Source organism: Dicentrarchus labrax, unplaced genomic scaffold, assembly GCF_905237075.1.
Source record: "Dicentrarchus labrax unplaced genomic scaffold, dlabrax2021, whole genome shotgun sequence".
In the NCBI taxonomy this organism is placed as follows: domain Eukaryota; kingdom Metazoa; phylum Chordata; class Actinopteri; family Moronidae; genus Dicentrarchus; species Dicentrarchus labrax.
In genome coordinates, this window is record NW_026136720.1 from 7,922,592 (window position 1) to 7,939,734 (window position 17,143).

Consider the following 17,143-nt stretch of genomic DNA (forward strand, 5'->3'; position numbering starts at 1 on the left):
AGATCACGATCATACTAATTTTGCTTCTATATTGGTACATGTCCTGTATCTCTTTTACATCTATTCAGCACTTATAATCATATTTGCAAAGTACTATCAATAATGATTATTATGTTACTGACCTATAATGCCTTTTAAACCATTGAGTTCAGTGATACCATATGGGTTACCATACATAGTAACATATATAACACTGAATAAAAGCAGTAATAAAACGTTTTGATGCATACATACCATATTTTAATATTATATTTATCAGTAGAGATTAGCTGTTCTTTTTACAATTAGCTCACTGTCACTGAATGTAACAATTTTGATATTGCATTTAATATCCATTCATATATAATTAGATAATATGTACAAATGAGTAATTTATTATGCCATCATGAGCTACTTTACTGAAATCCACTACACAGTTCTTCCTGCATACTTCCCCCTTCTTTTCCAGTTGCTGGAAACGACCAACAAACACACACACTTGACCCATTTTCAGTGCAATACAATCATTTGTTTTAAATAATCCAGCATCAGTGGTATATTGAGGCAAGAAGAATCATTAAAATTTGTTCTTTGGGAGTGTCAATGTTTCAAGAAGTTAACAAATCTGAAAAATCGTTTATCCGTGCAACCGAAAACTTCTCATAAATGGCAGTGCTGATGGGAAAACTCTTGTGTAAACACCTTTATGACTGTCCTTTCATCACAGCTGTACTTGCCCAGATTGTGTAAACTACATATTATTGCACATTACGATCCTACCAACAGGGGAAATGTTTGTCAAGAACATTTATACAGTTCAGCTGTGTTCATACTACTTAAACAGAAGTTTGTAATTTAGTATTTTTTGACAAATATCTGTCCTAGCCTGTCATATTCTCAAACATGATACACAAAGCAGCCTGTAGGTGGCAGCAAATCTCAAACATGATGTGAAAGTTAGATTTTGGTTGAGGGACCAAAGACACAGTTTCATCTTGACATCTTTATTCCTGTCCTGCAATACATTTGCCACATTTTCAAAGAGTAAATACATCTTAAATAGCTAAACAGTTGACATTTTCACAAATTCCTTCCACACCTCAGTTCCACAGTTTGCAAGAAACAAGCCCTTGACCCCACTGTGTCCTTGTGCAAAACTCCCAATGGTCCGTACAGTCTTTGTCATGCTCGCCAGGTTTGCTGACATGTATATTTGTGATTTGCTGGCTGGAGTATCCCTGGGGCAACATTATGCTGATATTCTAATGCAATGGGAATTTAAATACACAGATTTGTGGAATTCTATGGTATTACTATCATGGATGTACTGTTTAAAAGATTGACAAGGTGAGGACAAGCATATTATCAGGACTGTCATTACATGTTACAAACACCACACTCTTTTTTTCCATTAAAAAGTTTGAGTACAGTGGGTGAAAAATAAAAGTTAGGAACAACACAGCCAAAGGTGGGACCAAGGATCAACTCTTGCATTATTTCAATATTGTAAATGTTTAACACGAAGCTTCTTTCAAACAATATCTAAAGACTCAAACACATTCACAATTCATATCATTCCTCCAAGCAGAGAAATGAACAGTTAACTGATAAAAACAACTTGACCACTACCATCCACACAGTAACTAGACTGATCATATTTCTTTGAGCCATGTTATGAGTGAAAAAGAGTCGTTTTAACTGTACAAAATCAATTAGATCAGAAATAAAATGTTCACTTCCCTTGAAAGGACACAATGGCAAAATAACGTTTGACGTCTTTCACAGAAGAGGTCTAAGATATCGTTGAGGTTTGCATCTGAAGCCTGTTGACAAAACCTCCCTGTAGTGTCTGGAACTCCGTACATTATCATACATAACCAATCTTCTGAAATGTTTAAGTATAATCTGGACTAAAAGTAACTATTTCTAGTAATCACCATCACATGTTCCAGTGTAATGGGAATGAATCTTCATATAAAGGGAGCAAGACAACTTGGCTTATACTGGGCCTTGTCTAAGTAAGTCTCTTAAACTTTGTTGGTTTTTTTTCAGTCTTGTTGAACAGAGTTGAACATTCAGACGCACATGCCATTACAGAAAAAACCCTTTTTTAAAAACAGTGTAGTGTTTTTAGGGACTTGTCTTTCAAATTCTATACAGCGCATGTCTAAACTCAACACACTTCTAGATTTTTTAGTTGCACACATAATCAAACAGAAACAAAACAATGCAGCCGACAGAACACATACTTGTCTCAGGTAGAGCTCGCTGCATACATGAGGTACAAACTAGCTAACAGATAAGGCAAAGTAAACACAGAGCAGTCTTTTTCATTTAGGCAGCAAATTAATGCAGGTGTGGAGAGCACAAGCTAGTCAGTATTAAGAAACAAGCAATGCACTCCCATAACCCAATATCCATCACCTATTACACACAATAGTCCCACGTATACAGTAAATATGGTTCTGACATGAGTAGCACCTGACCTGTTATTGTTCCTTTGTAGGTAGCTGAGGTGGCAGAGAAAGAGGAGCAGTTTGAGGATAGTATGGTGTGTGGAAAAAAACTGACTTTAGACTCTGAGGCAGGACTTGTGCATTACACTCTGCAAAGCTAACTGGTGACATCCTTTAACCCTGGTTTCCAGGACTGATTCCTGAGCCTTATTATCCAAAAGGAGCGACTCTTGCAATCTAAAAAAAATAAAAAAGTTGTTATCACTGCGAACTAAACTGAAAATTGAAATTGAAATGCAAGAAAAATCAACTGGTTGTCATTTTGTCTAAACCATAACCTGTCATTGTATATACAAGTGTAGGGTTTTCCAACTATTCTACAGGCAACCTCTCCAGCTTTAGCAACTACATTTTCATGCATGGTACCTCTCCTTCCTAAACCAAAGTAAAACAGGGAAATAAGTAGCCATGAGTGATGGTTTGTTCCCAATACTTTGTGGACAGTAAAGAATCCTATTGCACCAGAACCTACGTACACTAGCCATTACTATTATTATTCCACAAAGACAAATCTTAGCAAAGAAACTTCTGTAAGGAAAGAAGGCAGCTGCATTCCTGAAATTCATCTATCTTTATATTCTCCATTCAACAGTTCTATCCCAACAGGAATTCCGACTATGTCAGACAGGTCATGAAGAAAATGTCAAACCAGGTGCCATCTGAAATAAACACCATAGTTCACATATTGCTCAGTGACTTTCAAATTCTGCAATCGCAAAAAAAAAAAGTTCCATATCAAAAACAAAATCTGACATTTTTTTCTTTTTTACAGCTAGGCTAACTGTTAAACAACAACAACAATTTATAGTCATTCCCATGTTAGCCTCCACCCCTTGTATCTAGTATGAAGGGACTACACAGCCATTTGAGGGAAATCAAAGGCAGGTAGAGCGGGATGGGCGGGGTATTTTTGTGAGAGGTGTTTGGGCAACTAAATGTTCATTCCAGTCCTTTCCATTTAAGTCAGTCAGTCCTTCCAGTGGGCAGGCAGGGAGAGTGGAATTGGGCTTTTCAAGGTGGGAGGAGGTCAGAGACACCCCCTTTTAAGACCAGTGTTGAGACTGAAAACAATAAGTTAGCAGGAAACTTGTGGAGCTATCCAGCGAGACCACACTGGAGTTGACAAAGAGTCATTAGTGGTGTTGCTCACAAGTCGACGTGTGGACCGAAAAAAAGGGCCGGACCAGGCTAGTTCAGGTAGCCACTTAGGCAACAGTCCAAATCCTCCTTTCCATAAAAGGTCTATGGTTCAGTCAGCTCTGGTGGTTTCCTTGAGAGCTTTTGCTTCAATCATCTTCTTTTTGAAAAAAGTTTATATTTCATCATTGACTTGTTTTATCTTTCTATCTTTAAGTCCATGCTGCCACTATGTGCTGTAGCATTTCTCCTCAACGTGCAACAGTCAGCTGGGGAATGAAATGACAAAAGAAGGTGACAGATGTTAGTGCCATTTTATTGTTTCTAGGAAAACCGAGATATAATGAAACATTTAACTGAGGGAGATGAGGTTTCACCTTTGTTTTTACTCTCAGTAGGCAGTCATATACATTAAAAGTTAGCATAACAGACCAATGTGGAGACTTTCCTTATTATGGTGTATGGTGAAAAGAAGAAAAATGCATTTCTGGAGAAAATGTCTCACCTGCATCACGATACCACACAGCGACAACTCATACAGTCCTGACCACTCTCATCAGGTGGGTTCAGCTTCCGCAGCTTATGCTGTCTGATCTCCCTAACCAGTGTGTAGAAGGCGTCCTCTACTCCCTGTAAACACACGAACAAAACAGAAGGTTACAGAAAAATACATTACAATGGTCAACTGTAAGTGGAGTACACTGCATGAACCTCTTATAACTGGCAGCAGACCTCTCAGGTGTACTCACCATTGAGAGGCTTGGCAACATCACCATGGTAACAATGATCATTTCAGACATTGTTAATCAAGAAATTGAAATGGCTAAAATGACGTTATGGCTAAGCTTTTTTTTTTTTTTTTTTGCATACTCTTCTGTTTGAATGACAGACTTCCTGCAGGTTCAGTGATGAATGTAAGAGTATGTATGTAGATACATAATGTGTGACAGTGAGTCACAGACAGTGGGAGCTGTGCAGCAACTTGTCCTTATGGAGGCCTTTCAAATACTGTAGCTCTGTTCTCAAGCCAAGGTAACCTGGCTATGAGTCACTGCCTGCGGCATAATAAAATGTTCCCAGCAACACAAATCCCATCATACCGCGGGCCTTTCACTGCTCTTCATGTGCATGAATACACGTGCAAAATGTAAAATTATAGAGCCCATACTAGAGCACTGTCATAACATGTTGCATGATGCAGCATAAGGGGATTTCAAATTTACATGGACTCCGAGTTGTGTGGCTTTGCAAAGATTAGGATATTTTAGGATAAGAAAAGTTTTGTGCATGTCTTTTTATTGCATGTATGGTATGTGTGTGCGTGCTTCTTGTTCACTACCTACCTGTCGTGTCTTAGCAGAGGTCTCGATGTAAGGGATGCCGTAGGAGCGGGCGAGTTCCTGGGCTTGCCTTGTGTCCACCGTGCGTGCTGGGAGGTCACATTTGTTTCCCACAAGCACCATGGGAACGTCGTCTGAGTCCTTTACACGTTTAATCTGTTCTCTGTGAATTGCAAAACAAGAAAATTGCGACAGTTGACATTTCATTTGCAAAACTTTTGGCGGTTTCCTTAACCCACCCCAGCAGTGCATTTAGTCACACTGACATATCGCTTGTCTGGGATCCTCCCTGCTTCATAAACAGCAGCAGCACCACCACTGGAGAGCCAACCACCCAGGGAACTCTAGGACCCTGAGGAGAAGCCAGGGCCCGCCGGTGCTGGGCTGTGCTGCACTGCTGAAGGAGGGAGGTGGAGAGGAAGGGAGGGAGGGGGAGGGATGGACAACAGGCAGGCGGCGAACAGCATTACCTCATCACTACAGCAGCCAGCGGCAAACGCCAGGCAGCCAGGGGGAACTGAGTGAGAGGAGTGGGTCAGATCAATCTATCAGCTCAGCCCTTCTGCATGAGCCACAGTACAGCAGGATGCAACCACTACAGTCAGCCCTGCCCATCTGCAGTCACACTGCTAATGGCGTTAATGACCACAGTTGCTCTCGGTGTTGACGTCACAGCAGACATGTTACACTGTTATACCACTGACGTGTTATATGCTGACGAGGCATATATTTCAAGCCTAGTAAAAGTATTAAAAATGCCAGCATACACCAAAAGCATGACCTTATCTAACCTACTGCAGAGTGTGGTGCATTCATTTGGAAATGCAGTAAAGTAAAACATAAATAAAGAAATGAACAGTGAAAGAAGTTTTGCAAAAAGTATTTTTGCCTGTAAATAATACAACAGATCTTTAAATAACTCAAGAGTTCTAAACATGGCCACCACCTTTTGTAGCATCCAGCCAAAGATCCATGCTTGCTTTTCACAACTTGCACAATGGTTTCACAGTGGCACCAGCAGTTGTGTTGAAGCAGGGCCCCAAAAAAAAGAAACAAAAAAAAAGGCTGGGCTGCAATGGCAGCGAGCCAAAACAATGTGTGTGAAATAAACTCAGAAACCCTGCAAATCTTTAAGAGGAGGCGGCAAAGTTAATATGCAGCTTATTTTGCTTGCCACATGCAAGACTGGCAAGTGTGCATCTTATGTGATGAGAAAGACAAAATGTGGGAAAGAGAGAGAACACTGTCATCTCCAGCTGAACCCCCCCCCTCCCTTCTTCCTTTCTCCTTCCCTGTCCTTGAAAGTGCTACCTCTCCCCGCTCCTCTAATTGAGTCAGGATCGATTTCATTGGCAACGTGCTGTAATCCTCCAGTTGGGGGCTAAGCTTTCTTTAGCCGTGTTAAACGCTACAGCATGACATCACCCAACTACTGCAGAGAGCTGGCACACATACATATACACACCCCTCTCCATCCAGACCCCACGGGAGTCCCTGTAACACACACTGCATTTACAAACACAAACACACACAAACACACACACACACACACACACACACACACAGAACATTAGAAGAGAACTAACAGGACTGAGCTCCACCCTGACTGTTCTGTGATCTGGCCAGTAAGTTCACATCTGCAACAACAGATCACATAATGTTCAATATCAGTGTCATGTTTTGTGATGCCCCTGCATCCTACAAGACTAACCATGCTTTCTTTGCCTCACTTTCTCTCTGTCACTCTCTCACAGACACACACACACACACACACAGACACACACACACACACAGACACACACACACACACACACACACACACACAGACACACAGACACACACACACAGACACACACACACAGACACACACACACCTGTACTGGTGAATGTCCTCAAAAGACTTGGTGTTGTTAATGGCGAAGACACAGAGGAAACCCTCCCCTGTCCTCATGTACTGATCCCTCATGGCGCTGTACTCCTCCTGACCTGCAGTGTCCAGGATGTCCAGCAGGCAGGTCTCGCCGTCAATCACAACCTGTTTCCTGTACGAGTCCTGTAGAAAAAAGGGGAAAAACGCAAACATTTAGAGAGGTGCTGCAGACAAATCTAATGTGTGTGTGTGAGCAACCAGTAACAAAAATCTGACGCAAAAGAGATGGTTCAGGACAGATTGGAGGCAACTGTGGGCCCATCATTGAGGCTGTCACATCTTTGGCCATAGCCACTCAGTGCTAGGCAGTACGTTCATATACTGTGCATTAACTTTTAATATTAATTATTAATTCCATGTCCACTTCCAGGTCAAATGAACATAAAGAGATCAGAGGAGCAGGGTATCGGAGCCAATGTTTAGCCTTCCAACACGCAGCCACAAAAACATGGAGTGCCGTCCCTTTGTTTGTTAGAGCATAGGGGCCAGGAATGCAAACACACAAAAAGGACATTGTCTGGCCAGAGGCAGGCGTGGTGAGAAAGAGAGGGACAGAGTGGAGACAGAGAGGGAGAAAAAGAGAGAAAAGAGAGTAGAAAACATTCCCACTGGCTTCCCTCTCCTCTTTGCAATGTCTGCAATGTCTTTCTGTGTCTTATTTTCATGAAAATATAAGAATTATGGAAGGGAGGAGTAAATATTTCTTCTTTAAAAAGAATTCTTCCAAGCCTGACTATTTGGAGAATTGCCACAGCATTTGATTAATTAAATTAACTTGATTTAGACTGAGCTGTCGTCTCAGCAGGGTCCAGAAAATATTGTTCAGCAGAGACTGTAGGGCTGGACATTTCACATATATATTGGTAAGCATTTAAGCATTTCCCCACCCCAAAACCCAAGATGCCTCCAACAAGAATTACGTTTAGAGCATGCAGAAGAGTCATACCTCTATGGTGGGGTCATATTCATCCACAAAGTGGTTCTGGATGAGCTGGATGGTGAGTGCACTCTTGCCCACGCCTCCAGCTCCCACCACCACCAGCTTATACTCCGTCATCTTTGCCGCTGCTGCTGCTGCTGCTGCTGCTGCTGCTGCTCACCGCACACACCACTGCTGGGGAGAAGAAAGGGAGCAGAGAAAGGTGCAGGTTGGTACTCTGACATGAAACATATGCATTACCAGGTTTTGGACTGAACAACAGACATACAGAGAGCTTTGACTAGCTATTGTCTGATGCTGGACTGGACACAATGCAGTCCACAATCAGTGGTGTAGACAAAGTATACAGTTACTAGCATTACTGCCCAGTGGTGAGAAACATTGGTGGTTTGTGTGTGCGTGTCTGTGTATGTGTGTGTTGGACTGTGTGTAGTGGGGGCTGAGGTTGAGACCCTCAAAGGGGAATGTGAAAAATGTGCTGAAGGTACTCAATGTTCCAACCCTCTCCCGCTCAGTGTGAGCAGCAAGGAGTGTGTATGAGAGGGAGAGCTAGGGAGGCAGCGAGGGAGAAAACAAAGGGGCATGACACCGGCAGGCTGACACTGATCATTCAGGCTTCACTTCACTGCAGCCTACCTTTGAACCCACTGTGACAGACACAAAGCCAAAATGACCAAATAAAAAGCAACATAAAAATAGAGCAATGATTAAAAAAAACCCCACTGAACATTCTTTTTTTTTTTTTTAAGTAAAAGGATTTGCACCAATGTTTCATTTCAGCAATGAGCTAAATCCCTACTGCTTACAAAGCTAGGCTATTGCTATGAACTGTTTCTTGTTGGTTTGCCTTGCTTCTTCCATAGGGATCAATCCATAGCAACAGAATGAGAGGCCTAAAAGAGGAGTTTATGACTTCAGGTGTGCCGGCAGTGGTCCCCTATGGACCTGAACCCACTTAATAGGTCTACTTGATGCAACAGGGCTGCCCTAACTATAAATCAAAGCATGTTATTAAAGAAACATGTCTGTCTCTTGAGAAAACCTAAGTGATATCCGTTTTCAGTAGGCTAAAACGTACACAACACAGGTAAACACGAGGGATGAGTGAGTACAACATTATCCGTATCTGTTCAAACAACTTAATTATCTGTATCCGTACTCAGAATGGGCGGTGCGTAAAACTGTAAGTGGGAAAATGCCAAATGCTATCACAGTGTTAACTATGAAGTCAGCTGGAACCACACATGTAAATCTATGCATTGATACAAGGCGGTACAAAGACACACACACACACACACACACACACACAGATCCCCTGACAGACCCTCACAACACTGCTGTCCAGTGAAATTCCAGGCAAGTTGAGTCAATGGTTAGAGAAAGTAGTCATATGGGTGTTTCCACTACATACAGTGGCAAAGGGTGACTCAGCTTATTTCCAATTAACCACAAAGTTACCAAATGTTTGACCGGAGAAAGACCCGATGCCAGCCCTGCAGTAGACACGGTGGCAGCTGATGAGTCAGAGTAAGAAAGACGTGAAGCTATTGTGGAGATTTTGAAAAATGAAATCAAGTACAAGCTAGGGGTTGGCGTGACCAAACCTATGGCTAACCACAAGGAAAGTCTGCTGGAGGTCCATAGCAACCACAGGAGCCTCCCGTGGTTACAGTTTTTAGTTTGACAACATACACACAACAATGAGTGGTCAGGTGATGTCATCACAGCTATGTCATCTCTGACGTCAGAGCCCAGAGGAAAATCACTGAGTGTTCCCTTACCTCCCAGGATGCAATGGCCTCGAGTGGCAGTTCAGTTTCGCTTTCTGTTCAACAATAGTGACTAAAAACGTAACTCGTGGCGTTTTTATGCACTTATACTTTGAATTTAATTAAGCAGTGCTGTTGCCACTTTAAACAAAACCTCACAGTAATGACATCAGAGTCATATTATGTCCTGTATGATATGTTGTCTACATCTGCACCACCCAAACACCCGAAAGAGCCTGCTTTCTGTTCCTCAAAAGTAGTCTCTTTCATGTCTCACATGAGGCAGTTCAGAGTAAAACAAGGGTGAAACATCTTGGCCTGTTCATCAACCGTGTCTCACTGAAGTGAGCTGAAGAATAAAATCACTCAACTGCCCCTGCTGGAGTGTGTAATAAACCCACCAGGATTTCATTTGCATCACAGGTCACATTTGCTGTTTTACCTTCTCCACAGCACCAATTCTCATCCCTTACAAGCACTGCCCGTTACGCAAACTCCTTGCTCACTACAGAGCAGTACATCAGCACTTTAGCCAGCCTGAGCGGACATACACACCCTCTCTCTGTCTCTCGCTTATGCTTCATCTCCCAAAGGAACACACACACAGACAGACACACAGACACAGACACACACACAGCTGGAGTGAATCTTAAACTCGACTTGCAGAAAGAGAGGAGTAACAGGTGGAGGGCATGCAAAGCATCCAAAAGACAACTAAGCTTATAAAGCTAATTTAGTCATGAGGAGTCACAAGAAACAGACATGCACCTATATCCGTCTCTGGGTGTGGTGTTTTATTAATAGAACCTGCATGCACCTCTGTAAAAATCTGTGTTATTTGTGTCTGAGATGTGTGTGTGACTGTGCTGATGTGGGGGCACACAAGATTAGCCACGACCAAGACTGGCTCACCGATGTTAATGATTGACAGAAAAGCTGACTTGGTAACTGACAACACAACCATTTAGTGGCTCTCATTCAATCACACATACACATGTTCCTGCAACACATCCATGATCCCATAAGCCATTGCTCACCTTAATGGAACAGGTAGCTCTGGAACACCATCACCAATATAAACAATGGCTTCCTTGTAAAAACACCCTCAATGCTAATTGTCAAGCACAACATGAAGGGAATTATCCTGACCCCTCAATCTTGTGGCCAAACATTTAGCTTCCTTTTCCCTCACTGTATATAAATCAACCAGGTACACAGTGCAGCAGGCCCTGGCTGGAGTACAGACACCGTGCCAGAGCCGCAGAGCCAGACTTCGCTCCTCACAGCCTCCTTTAACCAAACAAACAGCAGCTGTGCGAAGAGGAGAGACTTGTGCAGGGCAGACAGACAGACACTGGAACACCTTTAATCACTGGAGGCTACAGGCTCAAGACAGGGCACGGACTCACAACAGGGGTATTCGGAAACTCTAATCTAGTTTAATGTGATGGCAGCATGGATGCAAAAAATAAAAAATAAAAAAAATTACAGACCGGTCATTGGGATTAGAGAAAGTGGACATCCTTAATCCAATTAATTAAAGGCGGAGATGACAAATGCGCCATCATGGATTAGGGCTATAACAAAGGATAGTTTAGGGTTTCTGCAGGTTTCAACAGGTTAAATTTAAGACTTAAGACCTATTTAAGACCATTATGAATGCAATTTAAAATCTATTTTAAATCTATACTGGCAAAAAAGGTACAAATGATATGAAGGAAAACTGGTATTGGTATTCCTTTATACAAGTAACATGAACTTTTAAGTCTTATATAGGCCTACAATTCAGATTATTGGATTTAATAATTTTTTCGAATCAACTTTTCAAGACGCTGTTCATTGCCGATTTTCCTGCTGCATATTTTTTTTTGATTAACTGATTAATTGTTTGGTCTAGAACAAACAGTGACAAATGCCAAACAAAATTTCCCAGAGCCTAAAAAGATATCTTATAATTAGAGGAGATATTAATGAACAATATTAGCACAAGCACAGCCACATATTTTAGAGGCTAAAAAAAAAAACAAGAAATCAGTACAGAAAGGGAGAAGTTGAGGCCATTATAGATGGTGTCGCCATTACATAGTTTTTCTAACCAGACAACACTCAAGAGCCTATTTTTAAACTGTAAAATGTCCCACTCAGTACATGGTTACCTCTTACATAACCTTACCAAAACTGTTTGTTTATGTTGGCCAATACATTGTTACCAGAACTCCAAAATATCCATATTGGTATCAGCTTCAAAACTCCAGTATTGGACTGAAATTCAATGGGCTTTAAAAATGATCAAAGATCAAAATTGATGTTGATTGGCTTAGAGATTAATGGAGTGATAGTTTTAACACTAGCATGGATTACATTACATTAAGTTGAAAGACAGATCTGTACAATGCCATTCCCAGTCCAGTCTGGTAGATAAAGGTGACAGGACAATGACAGGTGCTGACCATTCAGGCAGGATGGCGAAGACTAGTCAGCAATTTTGCCTAAGGGGTATTTGTGTCCCCCCTCCCATATTCCTCTTCTGTTTCCTTCTGTGCTGGTTCACTCTATTATAACACACACCAACACCACAACCCAATTCCTAATCATACCCTTAGCCTACTGACCTTGAATTCCCCCACACATTCAGCTCTGGTATATAATATTAGTAATATTTACCGGTTAATCAGATCTTTCCAACCCTTCAGCATAAAAACCTATCCCAAACTTTACTCATACATCAGTCAGCACCTTCTTCACTACTACCTCCAGGCATTGATAAATGCTCATCATGACATACAAACGAGGGTTGCACCATATGGTTAAAAAAAATCATGATTCATGATTAATGTGAATGATCATATTTGCCATCACAATTTTAATTTTCTTCTTAAAAACTATTAAAATTGTGATAATGTGACATTTGTTTGGGTTTGTAACCAAACAGAATAATATTTGTAGGCCAGGGAATCTCTGCAGCACTGCAGTACTTCATTAAAATGCTCTTTTGACACACATTTTTTATCTAAAATCTTTTTGCTTTTTTGCGATTTGGATATTGCACTTGGCCATAATGCAACTTTGATAATATTGTGAATAATTGAGCAGCCCACACAAACACGGGCATAAAATGAATTTTAATAACTAATGTGGATCAATATGCATCCAAATTTAAATCTTAAATATGTAGTAAAGACAGTAAATGTAGGGCACACGCACACAAATAAAAAACAAAAGATTGACACCTGCACTCTCTTACACACCCACCACTCTCCACATTCTGACACAGTTTGTTGATGCATTTCTTCTACATAACCACATCTCAAGTGTACACCTGCCAAACGATTAATATTTACAGCCTAATACGCAAATTCAACACACCCGCGCCTGCTACTGGGAGACTGGAGGAAGGAAAACAGACAGCCATGCCATCCCCTCTCTCAAACTAGGCCATGACATTGGCTGATTAATAATCCACACATACATATGGAGATGAATAGCAATATTAATCATTGATAGAGATGCTGTCTCTTTCTCAGAGCCACTTGTTGTCAGTAGGGGCTCATACAGAGCTGCTCTTTGGGCAGATAGAGAAGAGGGATGAGGACACAGCCGCTGGAGATCACAATCATCAGTGCATTATCAATATTTTTACATATTTCATCCACACATTTTTTTGTTCTGTACAAACATGCATGGTTATCCTGCCCCTATAGCAGTGTCATGCCTTCCTATGCGGTCCTGTTTTTCATATTGTACAGTAAATGCTGCTGGTGTATGGTTGCATTTGGTCCTCATTTTGCACCAGACGTGAAGAATTGGAAACATATGCGCACGTACACCTAAGTACACCTGTAAAAACCTGTTTCTTTCATAAAATGTACATATCAGACAGCAGAGGGATCGAGGGATTGAGGGACTGAGGGATCGGCTCATCAAAGGTGAATAGTGTAGCTTAGGAGGTAGCTTCCTGCTACCTCCATTCGCATACATAAATCTAAGACAGGCTATAGCTGCAGTGTCATCTACAAGTTGGTGACCTATTCCGATCAAATGTGTCCAAAATCTTTACATAAGATGCCCCCTTTTTGAACAGGGACCACTATACAGTATGTCTGTGTTTAGAGTTATTTATAGCTCGCCACCTCCAGCCTGGGAAATTAACAGTTCGTTTTGAAACCCTAGAGCCCCGCCTGGACCAGGAGGATAATCTTACATGACAGCTTACGGAGGGTGCGAGTACAGAGCAGCGAGAGGGGTGATGGGAGGAGAGTGGCTGAGGACGAGGGAGGGCTACTCTTACTATATGCCAAGGGCACAGAAAACCACAGGAGGGAGGGGTCAGCCTGGAAACTGAAAATGTATCAGAAGTCAATAATGAAAATGCTCAACATCCTCCAGCTTTTTGGCTGTATGGCTCTGATAACTACAGTCAATATACATTTCTTCCCTTTTTCTAGGACTCCTCTTTACCTGTCAAACAATTCCATCACTTTAAAAACACATGATGCAAGAAAGAGGGCAAGCCATGAATGACCATCTTCCTAAACATGCATTCTGCTCTCCATTAACGTGCTTAATTGGTTAAAGAATCCATACTGGCAGAGCCACAATCCCACTGCAGAGATAATAGATTTTTAATGGAGATGATGATGGTAAGGAGACCCTCTCTAGGGAGGTATCACGGTCGAATACTGAGACTCCAAGACCCATCCTAGAGCCTCTATAGCCCACCGCACCCTCCCACTGCTCTCCAATGACATCATCCTCCTAAACAGCATCCAAACATAAGCGTTGACCGGCAGCTGAGGAATCACTATTCTGCTCTCTCAGGCCAATAAAACATAAGTAGGTGAAGTGAGGACTTTAAGCAATTCTTATGAAGTCTATGAATTCACAGATAAATCTAGCTGTGCCCTTTAAAAACAGAACTATTTATTCCCTCCTCTAGGGTTAGGAAGCCAGAGAATGTACCAAAAAACTTGAATGAAACCATAATTTGCTCAATCCTTTTAGTAAACAATTCCCCCTCCAAAAATGCTCTCCCTTACAAACATTTATATAAAAGAGTTTCTGCGTGTAAGTGTCCATGCTTAAACAAGCCACTCTTAAAGGCAATGGAGTACAAGTGACCTTTTCCCCACTGGGTCATCCTTTCAGCTTGTCGGGTAGGGTGAGACGGTAGAGGCAGCAGCAGATGAAAAGGCCAGCTGACCTCCACACAAAGGCCTGCCAGTTAGAGGAGCCATGAGGCTTATCATCAGACACCAAACACCCCAAAACTCATCAGTGGTCTTTTTTTTCTTTTTTTGTAATCAGAGGAATGAGTGAGTCTCGTCCAGTTGCTTTAGTTTGTGAGTGCATGTGAAAGCATGGTGCCAGTCAACCTGTAGAAGATCCCACCCAATGTTTAGTCAGTTAAACAAAAAAAAAACATTCAAACCATCTTCCTTTAGAATTAGTATGATAATAAAAGAACATTCCCTGAACCATCTTTGAGCTTTACGCCAACACATTTAACAAACCCTGCACATCAAAGCAGTTTGAAAAGTTGTCATCTGTAAAATCTAGAAGTATCCAGAAGAGTCACACTTATTTTGGCATGCAGCTGGGCACCACCCAGGCTACAGCTGTTCAGAGAAAGGGACAAGAGATTAACATCACACCTCTGTCACTGGCTGGACTATCTCCAGCTGTTTTCCAGCTGCCTGAATTCTTGCACTACAGAAGCTGATGTCATATTCACACGACAAACACTGGACCTCCTTAACAGAGCCCACGTAGTCCACATTGTACTCCAGCTGTACAGCAGTTGTGGGAGATAAGATGAAATAAACACAAAAGTGAAACACACTGATGCCAACTCAAACGCCCGATGCTACTTTTGCATGGTGAATTACAATGAATTCTGACGAGGATGTCATCTTGGGATGGGTACATTTATTTCTCCTCTTGTCTAAACAGGCGAGCATTTGAGTTAAAACACCAGTGCTGCCTTTTTGTCATCTTTTTTTCCCCCCCCTCCCTTTAAAAACTTCATAAAAACAGTTTCAACAGACAGCTTCCAGAGTAGAAATTACTCCAAGTCAGCTTTCTAAATGCCTTGTAATGGAATCTAACTTCCGCAGTGATACATTCAGTTTTTACTCAGTGTGACGGGGCGTCACCCTACTTGTCTGTGTGGCCACTATCGGCGGCAGCAGCAAGCAAACCTCATACTCAACACTGTCTTAACATTACACATAAATACAGGCCATAGAAAGTACCTTCCCCACTACAGCTATGTTCATTTTCATCGGTTTCTTTTTCAAAATGAGACGAGAGAGAGAGAGAGAGAGAGAGAGAGAGGGGAGGGGGGGATCCATGGCGGTCTAATGTTATTCCTCCATAACCAAGTTACAACACCCGAACTCAAAGGGAGACTGTTTATCAAAACATATAATTGTTTTTTTTTTTTTTTTAAAAAGAAGAAGCAAAATCCATCACATATGGCCTGTGTAATTCTTCATACGTGTAGTCAGGACTACAAAGCAAGCATGAGTTGTTGAGCTCGACAGATAAAGCTCGCCGGGCGTGAATTAAAACGTTATGATAGCTAGCTAACATGTTTTCACTGTGGACCGCAATCTCGAGCGGTGGCCAAAACATGGAAAGCATTTCAAAAGCGGTATCATTAGACACACACACACACACACACACACACAAAAACAGTCAGTGCCGACGTATTTCGGACACAGGAATGTGCACCGCATACTTACAACAAGCAGGGGTCTAATTAGCGACAAGAGCGACGTTTTAACCGGAGAAGAAGAGAGGAAAAAAAAAAAAAAAAAAAAAAAATCTTTCAACTCTCTTACCTCTCAGCTGTAATCAGGAGGAAACAAAATGTTCTTGGTCTGCTTCCCGCCGTCTCCAGATATCTGCACCTTGTGCTGTCCGAGGAGAAGTGTTTTAATTTTCAGTAGCTAAAATGCACCAGGGCATTCATTGGTTCTAGGGTAAAATGAGCCCGCGTTGAACAATGTGCTTCCACAAGAGAGTAGAGGGGATGAGAAGTATAGAGCCCACGCCCAGCTCTATCAAACATAGAACCGCCCCGGTCACCAAGCATGTTACTGCTGCATTCACTTGCCGTCGGAAATATGGCGACTTCGCAGTGTAAAGGCCAGCTGAAGCTCCCACCCGCCGCCCCTCAAACGTTATTTACTACTCAATCCAAGTGAGTCACGGAAATGTGACAGACGAGGAATCCCTTGCAAACGTTTTTTAATGTAGTAATTAAAGCGTTTTATTGTTAGGCAACCAGGATTTACAAAATACTAAGGTTGTGTGTCTAAATTCTAACTGACCACCAACAAAATTTTCTAAAATCACAAAGTCATATTTTATGTATTTGTTTAACTTTAAATTTAACTTAAAACTATAGCGTAATTGTTGTTTTAAAATGGCCTCTTACTATAATAATGCATCCCTTTTAATCAATTTATTAAATCTATTTATCCCTAAAACAGTACATTTTTAATTAAAATAAATCAGAATCAGCATAA

At 41.6% G+C, this 17,143-nt stretch overlaps 1 protein-coding gene across 2 annotated transcripts; it reads right to left on the reverse strand.

Annotated features, from left to right (window-relative positions):
- Positions 1 to 967: 967 nt before the first annotated feature.
- On the reverse strand, positions 968 to 16,656 carry LOC127353962 (GTPase HRas). 2 transcript variants are annotated; one of them, XM_051383610.1, is made up of 6 exons: positions 16,454 to 16,656; positions 7,849 to 8,013; positions 6,847 to 7,025; positions 4,976 to 5,135; positions 4,138 to 4,262; positions 968 to 3,901 (listed from the first exon to the last, which is right to left on the reverse strand). In XM_051383610.1, exons 2-5 carry the CDS (start codon positions 7,957 to 7,959, stop codon positions 4,143 to 4,145), a joined length of 570 nt encoding a protein of 189 aa, XP_051239570.1. In that variant the 5' UTR covers positions 7,960 to 8,013; positions 16,454 to 16,656; the 3' UTR covers positions 968 to 3,901; positions 4,138 to 4,142. The 2 variants fall into 2 exon arrangements, with proteins under 2 accessions (XP_051239570.1, XP_051239569.1); XM_051383609.1 differs by having other exon boundaries at positions 7,849 to 8,016.
- Between the last annotated feature and the right edge of the window lie 487 nt (positions 16,657 to 17,143).